General features: G+C 48.4%; 3 protein-coding genes across 3 annotated transcripts; 2 read left to right on the forward strand and 1 right to left on the reverse strand.

Annotated features, from left to right (window-relative positions):
- Window positions 1-450: 450 nt before the first annotated feature.
- Window positions 451-2,456, forward strand: FSST1_011690 (acyl-CoA N-acyltransferase; the record flags this gene model as incomplete). The annotated part of the gene is made up of 2 exons (XM_083234845.1): window positions 451-1,596; window positions 1,650-2,456. 2 exons carry the CDS (start codon window positions 451-453, stop codon window positions 2,454-2,456), a joined length of 1,953 nt encoding a protein of 650 aa, XP_083081386.1.
- A 2,820-nt stretch (window positions 2,457-5,276) lies between these two features.
- FSST1_011691 (ATP synthase subunit C family protein) lies at window positions 5,277-5,900 on the forward strand (the record flags this gene model as incomplete). The annotated part of the gene is made up of 3 exons (XM_083234846.1): window positions 5,277-5,388; window positions 5,507-5,829; window positions 5,895-5,900. The coding sequence occupies 3 exons, from the start codon at window positions 5,277-5,279 to the stop codon at window positions 5,898-5,900; spliced, it is 441 nt and encodes a 146-aa protein (XP_083081387.1).
- A 3,512-nt stretch (window positions 5,901-9,412) lies between these two features.
- On the reverse strand, window positions 9,413-12,006 carry FSST1_011692 (exosome nuclease subunit RRP6; the record flags this gene model as incomplete). Its single annotated transcript, XM_083234847.1, has 4 exons — window positions 9,413-10,939; window positions 10,988-11,321; window positions 11,396-11,592; window positions 11,644-12,006. The coding sequence occupies 4 exons, from the start codon at window positions 12,004-12,006 to the stop codon at window positions 9,413-9,415; spliced, it is 2,421 nt and encodes an 806-aa protein (XP_083081388.1).
- Between the last annotated feature and the right edge of the window lie 539 nt (window positions 12,007-12,545).

Consider the following 12,545-nt stretch of genomic DNA (forward strand, 5'->3'; position numbering starts at 1 on the left):
ACTGTTGTAGGTATATTAGGATGGGATATAGAAACTCAACACCAACACTCTTTGTTTTTTTGGTGGTTAAGGCTGCTTTACAAGAAGTAACTTATTAGTAACACAACAGACCTGCACGTGATAGCGTATTTATTAAATGCACCTGCCGCATACCGTCCCCGCGTCGTGTTTATGCCCGCAGCTCATATATAATACTTTAAACCTTGATACTTAGTATATACCACACTTAGATTTAGCTGGATGCCTTTCATTCTTCTTATACGATTTATATAACAAAATTCACGCTAAATAATTCAAGCTCACCCTATCGCAAATCAATCTTCTATTCATATCTTCAGCATACGATCTAAATCAAACCTGCGTCCTAATAAGTCCTGTCGCATCAAGAGAACTTTCCTCCCATTTAACTCCTTCTCGACCACATTCTTGAGTCAAGAGGGTCGCACAGCGATGCCTCAAAAGCGCAAGCGAGTAGAACAAGACCCCGCTGATTCCGATTCTCAGCAATCCGCTGCTATTTCTGCCTCCGCACTCAAACTCAAAACGACCTCTCCCAAACCCACTGTCGCGCGTCGAGCAACGCGTCAAACCCCGGTTCCACCGCCAGCATCGTCAGCACAGCTTCAGCTTCAACCTCAACCTCAACCTCAACCACGCACTGAAACTGCTGTTCCGCCACCTTCAATACCGACCTTATTGTCCAGCTCACCAAGGACGACTTCTCCAATCCAGAGTCGTAAGCGTACACAGATAACCCGTTCTCAGCCGTCCAAGGCGCAATCCAGTACTACTGCCGCCCCAGACCAGGTGCAATCGCGATCGCAAATATCCCCTCCTTTACTGCGATGGGCTCCGCTTGAACAACCAGGCCCAGCAACAAGGCCTCCTTCAGCAACCATGACAGCCGTTCCACCTCCACGACCTACTGTTGCTGGTGGTCGTCCACTCTCAGATTTAGTAGCGCCTGAAATTACTTATCACGTCCCTCATTCGCATACAAACTCATTGCAGCGACCTTCAGCTCTTGTCCGACCTCATGGCCCTACAGCGCAACCACCGCGTATGCTCGAACGACCGCCGCCTCCTACGGTCACACCAGTCCACCCTCCAAAGCCACCTTCAGCCCCATCCTTACGCCCGCCTCTGCGAACCGACCGCAACATAGACAAAGTCGTTCTGGGTAATATGTGCTTTAGCACGTGGTACCCCAGCTGTTATGGGAAGGAAGTGCTCGGCGAGTCATCAGGGCATCCAGCCAAGACAGGTAGCAAAGAGGCAGGCGCCAAAGGCCAGGTCACTGGAGGTACATCGCCACCCGCAGTTGATCGTCTTTACGTCTGCCCCAGCTGCTTTAAATACTCCAAGGAATTAGTCGCATGGTGCCATCACGTTCATGTATGTGAGCAGAAAGCTCAAATACCAGGACGCAAGGTCTACATTCACCCGCAAGGGCGTAGAAAGATTCTGGTGCCGTATGATAACAAAGCTCCTGGACCCAAGCGGCGGAAGGGAGAAGGAAGCATTCGATATGTAGAAGAGTTGGTACAAGACGAGGGAGAATGGAGCATTTGGGAGGTGGATGGTGAGAAGGATGGGGTAAGTTCACATGTTGCGATTGATCAAGCCACAATGCTAACATAGTCCCGCAGCTCTTTTGCCAAAACCTGTCGCTCTTTGCGAAGCTCTTTCTCGACAACAAGTCTGTGTTTTTTGATGTTACGGGCTTCAACTACTTTTTGCTCGTCTATACACCCCCGGCACGGCCCTCGCTCATATCGACAGAACCTGAACTCCCACTCCCTCGCATCATTGGGTTCTTCTCCAAAGAGAAGATGTCATGGGACAGCAACAACCTCGCCTGCATCCTTATCTTTCCTCCATGGCAGCGCAAGGGCCTCGGCGCCCTGCTAATGGGAGCTTCGTACGAAATCTCGAAAAGAGAAGGAATCCTGGGCGGACCTGAAAAGCCTATTTCGGATCTTGGCAGAAAAGGCTACAAGCGTTACTGGGCTGGCGAAATCGCAAGATGGCTGCTAAATATCGAGTTAGACACCAAGAGCACTGAGAACGAAGTCCTCGTAGACCTCAATGACTGCAGCAAAGCGACATGGATTCTACCCGAAGATTGTCTGCCGGTGCTACGAGACATGGGTGTTGTTGAAGAAGCAGGTATGGGTCCTAGTAAGCCCGAGGAGAAGCCTGTCAATGATGCAGAAGCAGAGGAAAGCAAACACGAAGGGGCGAGGACTTCGCCTGCTGCTGACGGGGTTGATAAAGGTGTGGTTACAGTGGTAAAGACAGTGCCACGAGTGCGGATAGACAAGCAGGCAGTTCGTCGATATGTGGCAGAGAACCGGATCAGCCTGGAGCGCGTGTGCGATCCTGCCGGGTTTGAGGAGGGCTACGCGATCAAAGCGCCCGAGTTAGTGGAAGATGAAGTGGAAGAGGAAGAGTGACAGCAATGTTAGGAGTGGTGATATATGATGCAAGCATAGATAGACAGTTTAGACGCTTCGGCGATAGTGATACCCCCTTGTTCAATTTAAACAACCTTTTTCTCTCTGAATTATGATAATATTTCAACGTTTTGATGTGATACCCCTGTACAAAATTATCATGCAATTGAGTCTCGGCATGTCTGTCCTAGAGTGAATGTCATGATGGGTTCTGGGTGGTGGCATGTCTATTTTTCGCCCATGTCAAACCGAGGTCCGTCAGGTCTTTGGGTGCATATCTATTAGTCGAAGCGGTGTCGGTATTAAAACCAGACACGTCAAGAGCGTGCGTCTTTATGCATGTTTGTAGCATTTATAAGAACCAATGGCTCTATAATATACACCAACCTGACGTGGCTCTTTCATCGATTCTCATGATACATCTTTCAGTCGTTACTGTATGCATATCCGTGCACTTTCCAAAAGAGGCAAAGAGCTTGGACCAAGATGTCAACTTTTGCACAGGGTCGTCTGAACGAGCCCATCCCGATTTTGCCCTTGTGTGAAGATGTTGACTCTGGCACGCCCCCCTTGGACCGAAAATTTTTCGCCGATTTCAATCTGTCCTACTCTGACAGTCTACAGTCAAGCTGGTGAGCCTTTGTACCATGTAGGCCCTGGTCACCCCAGACTACGCCATGGTTACTAAATCGTTGTTCTATATGTAGTCTTGCCTTGCAGGTATGGGGATTCAAGATGAGATTCGAAATATGGGGAGGGCTCCTCTGAATCTGGTTTCAAGATTATGTTTTGGACCGGCTGAAGAGATGTACTGTCCTGCACTGTCCTGCACCTCTACCTAAGGCAAGGCTGTGAGTCTGCCACAAGGCTGTGCACAGTGCCATGATTTTTGTGAGTGTCCAGGGCTTCAATCACTCGTTTGTTGCGGCTTTCTTGCAATGGAAAAAGGCTGACAATCAACACTAATCTAAAGGGTAATACTGTCAGATCTATTCAACACTGACGTTCCTACGAAGTTAATTGAAACAGGGTAACAGCAGCACAAAGTTTGGAATGATCTCCCAGGGTGTTGATTGGTATGACTGCGTCACATAGACTTTATCATGGCTTCTGTCTTTATGAGGCGCTGCAGCCATCCGCGTTAGCTCAAGCCGTCCATGCACTGTCCTACCATCAGTGAAACTTACAGTGAGACTTTCATGCCAATTGCTACTCAATTGAGCTGAGTAGGAAAAATTTTCTAGTTCCCCAAGGACACATAGAAAGGTACCAGACCCACTATCAGTCGCCAACTTTCAACATCAAATCTCCATCTTGCCGTCCATTGATTGATATGAAAAATACCTACAGCCTCGAGTCGAATTGACTCTGAGATTCTTCATGAATCGATACTAGAATCGCATCATAAAACTGTGATATCTGTAGCGTGCGCTCACCTTGGATACCAACCACTTTGAAGTTGACGAAACCTGACGTCGTAGTACCGACAGCATTTCACGCACTGTATTATGAAGCATTCATCGGATCTCATATACCTGGTGGGTTGTGTCAATCATCTCGACAGGTCTCCTCGAGCGCTGGGGATCTTAGTTTCGTTTGACCAGCTTCTAATCACTCTCGAAACCCACCCACGTGGAATATCTCTCGATTGATTTGATCAAGGTATTTTGTGAAGGCACTGAATTCTCGACTTAGTACCGCTTCACATATGCACACTGTACATATTCTAATATGGAGGGGTGTGTTCTTGGCCTAAAATTGTTAGGACTGCCACTCTGTTCATCCAAGTCAGCCAATCAAGAGCTGATGTCGGCAACCTACTGTTTCCAGGTACCAGCCGGACAACCCGCCATGGTATCGACTCTTTCGAGGTTGTCACTTAGCCTTGGCTAGACAGGTACAATACCTTGATTCAACAATGATTGAAAACATTCCCCGAAATATAGTAATTCCTACCATTGATCCCCTCTTCAATTCGTTCGTGAGGATGGCGATGCACAACATAAAGACGTTCACCCGGCCGTTATAAACCATTCAAGCTTGTTTTACTGTCTCGGAATTCCGCTAGGCCCGTTCGTTGTCCGCTGCCCGTAAAACACTCACTGAGCCTTGGTCGCTTTAGTCCAAATTGGTGAGGGTCTTGGTTGTTCCGGCTTTGTCCCTCCTTGGTACCGAAACTTCTCAAGTGCGTGTTCCATCGTCGGCCCAACCCCCAGCTGGCGTTCGTAGTTGTGCCTCGCCCATGATTCATGGTCCACCGCCAAGCGCGTCCCTCCGACTGTAAAAGCCTCAGGCCTGAAAGTCTTCTCAGGCTCTGTAGAGCAATCACAGTGCAGGATTGCTGTAGCTCACTCCACCCGATTTCCCCCGAAGGCTAGACAGCCCGTGTAGAGGTTGAATCTTTGGGCTGATTCACACCCGTGATATCATGCCCATTCTCATCATTTTTCAGCGCTCTTGCGCTGTTCAACAACCCTCTTTTTTGTCTCATCTGGATGGTATTTCACCCTGATGTAGTTGTTGATTGAATCGCCATTCTCACCCGGTTTCTTCGTAACAATATATCGTTCGAATCATTCGTTGTTGCTCTTTCTCTCAAGCGTTGCCCCGGCTGACATCCTCACACCCCCTGGTAATATCCACCCGTGTGGGCCCACCTATCCTCACTTTCTTCCCGGCTCCAGACGCTTTCTCTCTTCCCTTTTCCTTTTCCCACTACCGCCCTGTCTCGTGCTGAGCTCCGTATCTCTTTTCTTTAAACCTCCCATCAGCCTCTCCCTCTTTCAACCATCAACCATCTCCCCTCACAAATCAATCACAATGGCCTCTTCTCGTGTCTTCGCCTCTCGCCTGGCCTCCCAGATGGCCGTCAAGGCCGCTCGCCCTGCTGTCCGCGCCCCCGTCGCTGCTGCCAGCAAGCGAACCATCTCTGGTAAGTTTTTGATGCGGCAAAATTTTTTCTTCGAGCTCAATTGAGCTCGGTGCCGAACCCGACTCGATCGAACTTCGCCCATCACGATCAATGAACAATTCGCTCACAATCGATTAAGGCGCCAGCCCCCTCCAGGCCATGAAGCGTCAGACTCTTCTCCAGGCCACCACCCGCAACGCCTTCCAGGTCCAGCGCCGTGCCTACTCCTCCGAGATCGCCCAGGCCATGGTTGAGGTCTCCAAGAACTTGGGTATGGGTGCCGCCGCCATCGGTCTTACCGGTGCTGGTATCGGTATCGGTCTTGTCTTCGCCGCTCTTATCAACGGTGTTGCCCGCAACCCTGCCCTCCGTGGTCAGCTCTTCTCTTACGCCATTCTGGGTTTCGCTTTCGTCGAGGCCATCGGTCTTTTCGATCTGATGGTTGCCCTCATGGCCAAGTTCGTAAGTCAAACCATCATCTCAACCGGTCCGTGCATCATCGAATATTTACTGACATCTGTACGCAGACTTAAGTTATTGCTCAACCCAATGGGTAGACTCGTGCCGAATGATCGAGTCAACGACACGGAGGAGGCTGCTGAGCGTTGTGCATTATACCATGTCTTGAAAAATTCGACATGGGTGTACTTGATGCCAGCTTGCACGATAGAGGGGAGGTTGTCTTGTAATAGACGGGATAGAGAACTGGGACGGACATTGATCATAGACACTTGCTATGATTAGAGTTGGGGAAATTCTGCATAATTCCTCCCAGGGATCGACTTGTAAAATAAAAAGCCTCATTCATCCCGCTTCTTCCAATGCATTAGGATATTTCCTTTTTTTCATCACTCAATGAATTGCCTCTTCAGAAAGAAAGAAAAAGATCTTGTCCCAACAATGTCCAAATTGAAGTTTCAATTGACTTTCAAGCGATGACATCGTTCCGAGTAGCTCCTGTTATGCATGAGAGCTTTCATGGACATGAGGCATTTGCTATTCCTGAGCTCCCGTGGGCCGGTGCCGGGGTTTATCGACATGCTAACCGGTCAGGCTGGCAGACACTCGTCTTGCCAGCTTAGCCGAATTGACCCGGACTTGATCCAGAATGGTCCCCTTGAAGCTGGATGGATGCCTTGAAACGCAGGCATGATGCTGAAGTTTCTTGTGCGATGTGAAGTCTCCACACGGTGTAAAACTTGCGCTGTTAGCGTGAGTCGCTAACTGTAGCGCACTGACATAAACCAATCGTGAGTCGTAGACTCGTAGGCGCGTGGTTCAAGTGGATTGAAGGAAGACTCAATGACCCAGGTGAATTGATAGTGGAGCTGTTGTGAGGGTATGTAAAGAAACGCAAATCCACCTGATAATATTGTGTCGAGTTGGCCTGAGCAGTTGCAGTTGTTGAGTAGGTGCCAAGTCCTAAATCAAAATGCAATGGCCTCGGATCGGCGCCAGTCCGAACAATCCATCTGTGTCGATACCACATCCAGTGGCTTTTAATGACTACCGAACACCATAGCCACAATACGACCTGTCAACATTTCGATATGTTGTGTACCTTATGCACAGCGTGACGACCATGCGAACGAAACGAACGACCATATGAATGACGAAGCACTGTGAAAGTTGCATTGGCCGATAACGAGCTGTCCTGATAGTGAACACTGGGAGATCCCTGATGCAGCATGCCGTATTCTTATGTGAGCATCAATTGAGTTCGGTATGAACCGTCAACCGTGAGCGACAATTCTCCGTGTTGGGGTTTTCGAAGAATCCTCGGAGCAATCGAAGGAGCAGCATTTTATATTGGTAACGGCTCAGTACCCATATCGACCGACCGACAGAGTCTGGGCATGAGGAAGGATATATCTGGCATTTTCAACCCAAGTTTAAAGACGGTTCATATGAACGAGGGGAAGGGTGAGGACGCATCGTGAATGAGAGATCAACCGTACGTCATTCTGTTCCTGACGAGTCTCTTGAGATCGATGTGTGTGCAGAAATGTATGGGAGGGTTTTACCTTATAGGCGAGATCTCTTTCGGATTGGCTCGAGGAGCAACAGTTGAACAGTGAAAGGAGAGGGCAGGCTCATAATAATTCGACATACTAACCTGAGTATAAGCTCACACGCGTATGCCGTGCCTTTCTTTGTAGAAGAGCATGAGTCTGGCATAGTATTAGTGCGCTGTCATGAGTGCTCTACTCTTTCTCGGGCCGTACTCACGTTCACAGACTTGGTAGGTCGCAGTGTGTTTTGACCAAGGTTCACCCTACTCCACCACGTTCGAAGCGTTGGCGTCGTTTTGGCAGTGTAAGCCACTTCAAAAGTCGCAACACCATGGTGGCTCGAATCCATCAATATTCAACGAAACAACACCCAACGATTAAGGGGAGAAGAAGAAGAAGAAGAAGAAGAAGAGAATAAAGAGGATCAGACGGCTGCATCTTGGGTTTCATCTCATCTCTTTCCCCTCACCTGAATCACATGACCCAAGAGGTCTTGTCTGGCAACCCGGCCCCCTCTACTTATACAACTGTGTCACATCACCAAGGATATTCAGCAACCAGGGCATTGTGTATGCAGGGCATGGCGGTGGAGTCGGTGGCCGCTGGGTGTGGGAGAGAGACACTGGATCGATGTCTTTGGTATGCGTCGTGTTTCTAGGAACCATAAGGTGAGACTCGGTTGAAGGTTGTCGGCCGGATGAGGATGTGGAAGCAAAGGTAAGAGCGGTTGTCATTTGAGAGAGAGAAGGGGGGAGAAATTAAACAAGGAAGTCGAGGTGTTATTGACCAAGCCAAGTTTGAGTAATGGCCCAGCGACAGAGTAAGATTATCCGAGTCACAAAGATGAAAGTGAGGGGAAGACAACGCCGTGGCTGCCGTCCAAAAGATGAAGGGGGCAATCAGCCGAATAGAGGCTTCTGCATTTGGTAGGGACGCCTGTTGGATGGCACCTTCCCAGTTCCCGCGATTGGTTATGCTACCCATCCTACACCGCGTGCCTTGGACCTTGGACATTGGGGTGGCATTCAAGCCCAGCCGTCAGCAAACCCAAATGGCTGCGTAGTGATTGTGATTTGTCAAAACGCAAGGGGAAAGCGACGGTTTGACTTTTTAGGCTGCAGCTGCCTATTTTTAATTGTTCAGTTGATAGCATCAATTACGTATTTTTCTCTAACATTATCGACTGTAGACTTTTACATACTATCACGCGACAAGTCTGTAAACATTATCTATTTATGTCACGGTCACGGTCAAGGTCAAGGCCAGCAGCTACCTATGTATTGAACTCAGAGACCATTCAAAGCGGGGAAGGTTTGAAAATCCGGGGTAATTAGGGTACGGGTAACTCTTGCCTCCCTTCCGTAGTGGAGCTCATTATCGCATCGTCTCTCTGCGCTCTGGTATTGGATAGCTCTCGGGTTTCACAGCTTCAAGAATTGGCCCCCATCATTCGATTCATATGTCTGGGTGCTCCGATGGCTCTTCTTGTATACTCCTGCATGAAAGTCTTTACGCAAAATGGCCGGAGTATTTGCCCTGTTCGATCCCCAGCACCCTGGAAATCATACATACCATTGCTACGCCAACATGGTTCGGCAATTAATCGACAGCCTGTCCTTGCACAATTGCAGGGCAGAGTTAGAGGGATGTGAAGTCCAAAAGGTCAACTGGGTGAAGTAAATCCCTCGATTGATCTAATATGGTGGGTAATCTGGACAAAGATAGACTCTGAAATATTGCCAGAATAGAGGCCACGCTGCCAGAATTTGCCCAAATTTCCTGAGCACAATGTAACGAAGCTGTTATTCCTACACTGCACCTCAACGTTTTCCCATATATCGCGCAGTTACAGCCTAACGAGTTTGAATATGGCCCCAAGCACATTACATTTACAAACTGGAAGAAGTAAATGAGTAGAAACGAATATGAAGGATATTGAGAGCATATCTATCCTGCGTCATAGTCTAAGCCCGTGAACTCCTGGTTTTGCAATAATTAGGTACCTAGTGCCTCTCCAACCCAATACATACACCTTATTTCTTGAATGTCGCGCTTCGCTCACCTCTCACTGGAGGTGCTTTGCGAGCTCCCTTGATGTCCGTGTCTGCAGACTTGGAATAGGGGTCAAACACCCTCTTCTTGCCCTTAACATCAGCGTTTGGTTCCCTCTTCGTATTGACCACTGATGTGGCCTTGCTATAATCAAAAGGCACCGCCTCGAACTTCTTGACCTTGTCATCCTCCTTTCTCTGTTTCTTCTGGGCTTTGCGGGCCTTCTTGGCCTCTTGCCGTCGGAGTTGTTCTTCCTTAGCTTTCTTCTCCTCTGCCTTACGCTGCTTACGACGGGCAGTTCTGGATTCTGCTTTACCAGACTCATCTTCGATAGCAATGACTCCATCATCATCTTGCATCTCCTCGTCACTGTCTGAATCTGAGGATTCGGATCCTTCCTCACTAGAATCGGATTCCTCCACCGCATCTGACTTTCGTTTCTGTCCTCTTTTTAGAGTAAATTCCTCATCTTCCTCTTCAACTTGAGCACTGCCCCCTGCATTCTCCACATGATTGGGTTGTTCAGGGACCACAGCCGGGTCGGTGACGGTATTGTGTTGAACGTCTCCCTCAATCGTGCCCTGTTCAACGAATTTCTGCCAGGGGAACGGAATAAGATCCTCCTCAGCTTCGGAACGTCGCGTCGAAACATCCCACTGAGTACTGATCGGCATATCTCCAAATAACTGCGACCGAGTCAGCCTACTGACCGTGACCTCTCCATCAAGGTCTGGTAACTTTGTTGTCTTCCTGGCCGCAATAGGGACGCCATTCCTCATAAGACTGTCTGGCGCCATCGAAGTAAAAAAGTGAAGCAAACTTCGGCCACCCTTGGCCTTGGACTCCTTGATGTATCCCCACATCTCGTTGAAGCGCGGCCTGGCTAGCGATGCATTAAGAGGCAGCAAGCTGTGGAGGGCTTTTGCGTCCGGTGGGTTGATGCGAGAAATTTCCGCAATGTCCCTGGTACTGAGAACAAAGTTGGTGCTCTCGTCCTCCTTCCTGGCTGTGTTATCTCTCCATTTCCACAATGCTCTGAAGACAGAAAATTGCTCGCTATCGAAGGCCATGTGAGAGTTCTTGAAAACGTATGAGTACCAACCGCGAGAACCTTCACCGGTCTCCTCGTCGTAGCCGGGTTGTTCGTAGCGAGATAGAGACTGCTCTCTTGATCTTTCAAGGGCGCGACCAATGAAATCTTTGTCGGCATCAGATTTGTCTGAGGCTGCGATAAGCTCGTTTCGCACGCGATCGTAAATGTAAAGTAGGTAATGGGTATCAGACCGAGCATAGTACAACATCTCCTTGGGCAACGGCCTTATTCTCCAATCTGCCAACTGATATTGTTTGTCCGCGTCAAAGTCGACAAACTTGGACAGTAGGTACGCGAGACTCTTGGCAGGATAATTAAGTTGCTCACAAGCGAAAAAGGTATCAAAGAGACCGTTCACGTAAAGTCCCAAATCTCGCTGCAGCCATACCATGTCCATATACGCACCGTGGAAAACCTATCATTGTCAGCAAAAACTCGCCGCGTTGAGCTTTGCAACACGCACCTTGACGACCTTGGGGTCAGTGAAAACTTGGTTGAGAACTTCGAGTTTATGGCGCCAGGGTTGCAGAGTATCGACGATCCAATCTTTCTCACGTGTGCTGACCTGCATCAGAGACACAAGTCCGACATAGGATCTGAAGTCATGATGTTCCAGGTCTACCGCAATCTCCTTCGCCTTCTTCAGCTCTTTCAGCATTTCGAGAACGCCTTCATATGTATCAACGAAAGTTGCTTCGGTCGTGTCAACAGGCTGATACATGATGGGCTCGGCTTGTTTAAAAACTCGTTTGGGGTATGCCATGCGGACAATCTCGTGCTCGTAAGGATGTTGATATCTGTTGTCAGGTGGTCAGTAACTGGTATTGCACAAAACCACAAAGAAGTGTAACTATAAGCATGGTATACATACTGCGGCGTCCCGGTTTCGTCAGGCACGATATTGAGGCTCTCTTCCAAAGAAACCTTGGCGTTTGGCTTGGATGTAAGCATTGGCTTCCAAGGCGGTGAAGCAAAGTTGTCGGGCTTTCGCTCAAACTGAAGTTGAGGCTTGGACATGTTGGCGTTTCGAATGACCTTGTTCGTCGATTTGGGTTTCTTGGTCTTGTTCTATGATAACAAGTTTTAGTTGAGAAATTCAGTAGGAATCAGTTGACATACAGAATCAGAAGGAGGGGGCTCCTTTCTCTTGACAAGTCCTGTGTACTCATCCAGCGCTGTGTCGGCCTTTTCGAGTGAAGAATCAACGATATCGACCACCCCTCTCCACTTCATCTCGATATCTTCCACATCCTCAAGCTTAGGCGCCTTGACACCACATGCCTTTCCGGTCGATTGCAACAGTCGTGTGGATAATTCGAGAATTCGTGAAGTTCGATCGTCAAGTTGTTGGCCCACGTCAGGATTGACCGTACGCTGGAAGCTCAAGTCTTCGGCAGCGATCCGGTTCACAGTCTTGATTGTCGAGACAAGTGACTTCTGGATGCTATCCTGGAGCGACTTGAAATCCTGTGACTTCTCCATGGTTGCGACAAAGAAGTGCGCGTTGCGCGTGTAGTTGATAATTTTGCTGGTGATCGCGATGCAGTATTATTCTCGAAAAATTACAGGCTTTGCTTTGTTGCGCTTATCGATAAGATAAGATAATACATGTTAGGAAATAGTACATACCTGGAAAAAAGACCAGACGAAATTGTTAGCGGTCACTTAAGGCTTCATACTCACTAATAAAGCTGATCTAATATTTCTATACAAATTCTACCTACAAATCCATCCAGCTTTGTGGTATTTGATTAAAGATATAAAAGACTGTTCCTTTTCACTCCCGTCCTCTCCAAAATGACAAAAATTCAACAAAGGAGTTGCCAATTTTCCAGTCATGAAACAAAAGACGTAGGTCCAAGTCTTTGTAGCATTTTACAAGGCATACATTCCGTCTAGACGATTCTGGTTGTTTAGTGACGGCAACCGGACCGACGGCTGTACATGACCTGTCTTGTCTATTTGAGACTGGTAGCAGAGATGATTGTAATATGGCCCAAACCAGCCGCTGGTATACGTTG

Source organism: Fusarium sambucinum, chromosome III (genome assembly GCF_050947815.1).
Source record: "Fusarium sambucinum isolate potato_lamoka chromosome III, whole genome shotgun sequence".
Lineage (NCBI taxonomy): Eukaryota > Fungi > Ascomycota > Sordariomycetes > Hypocreales > Nectriaceae > Fusarium > Fusarium sambucinum.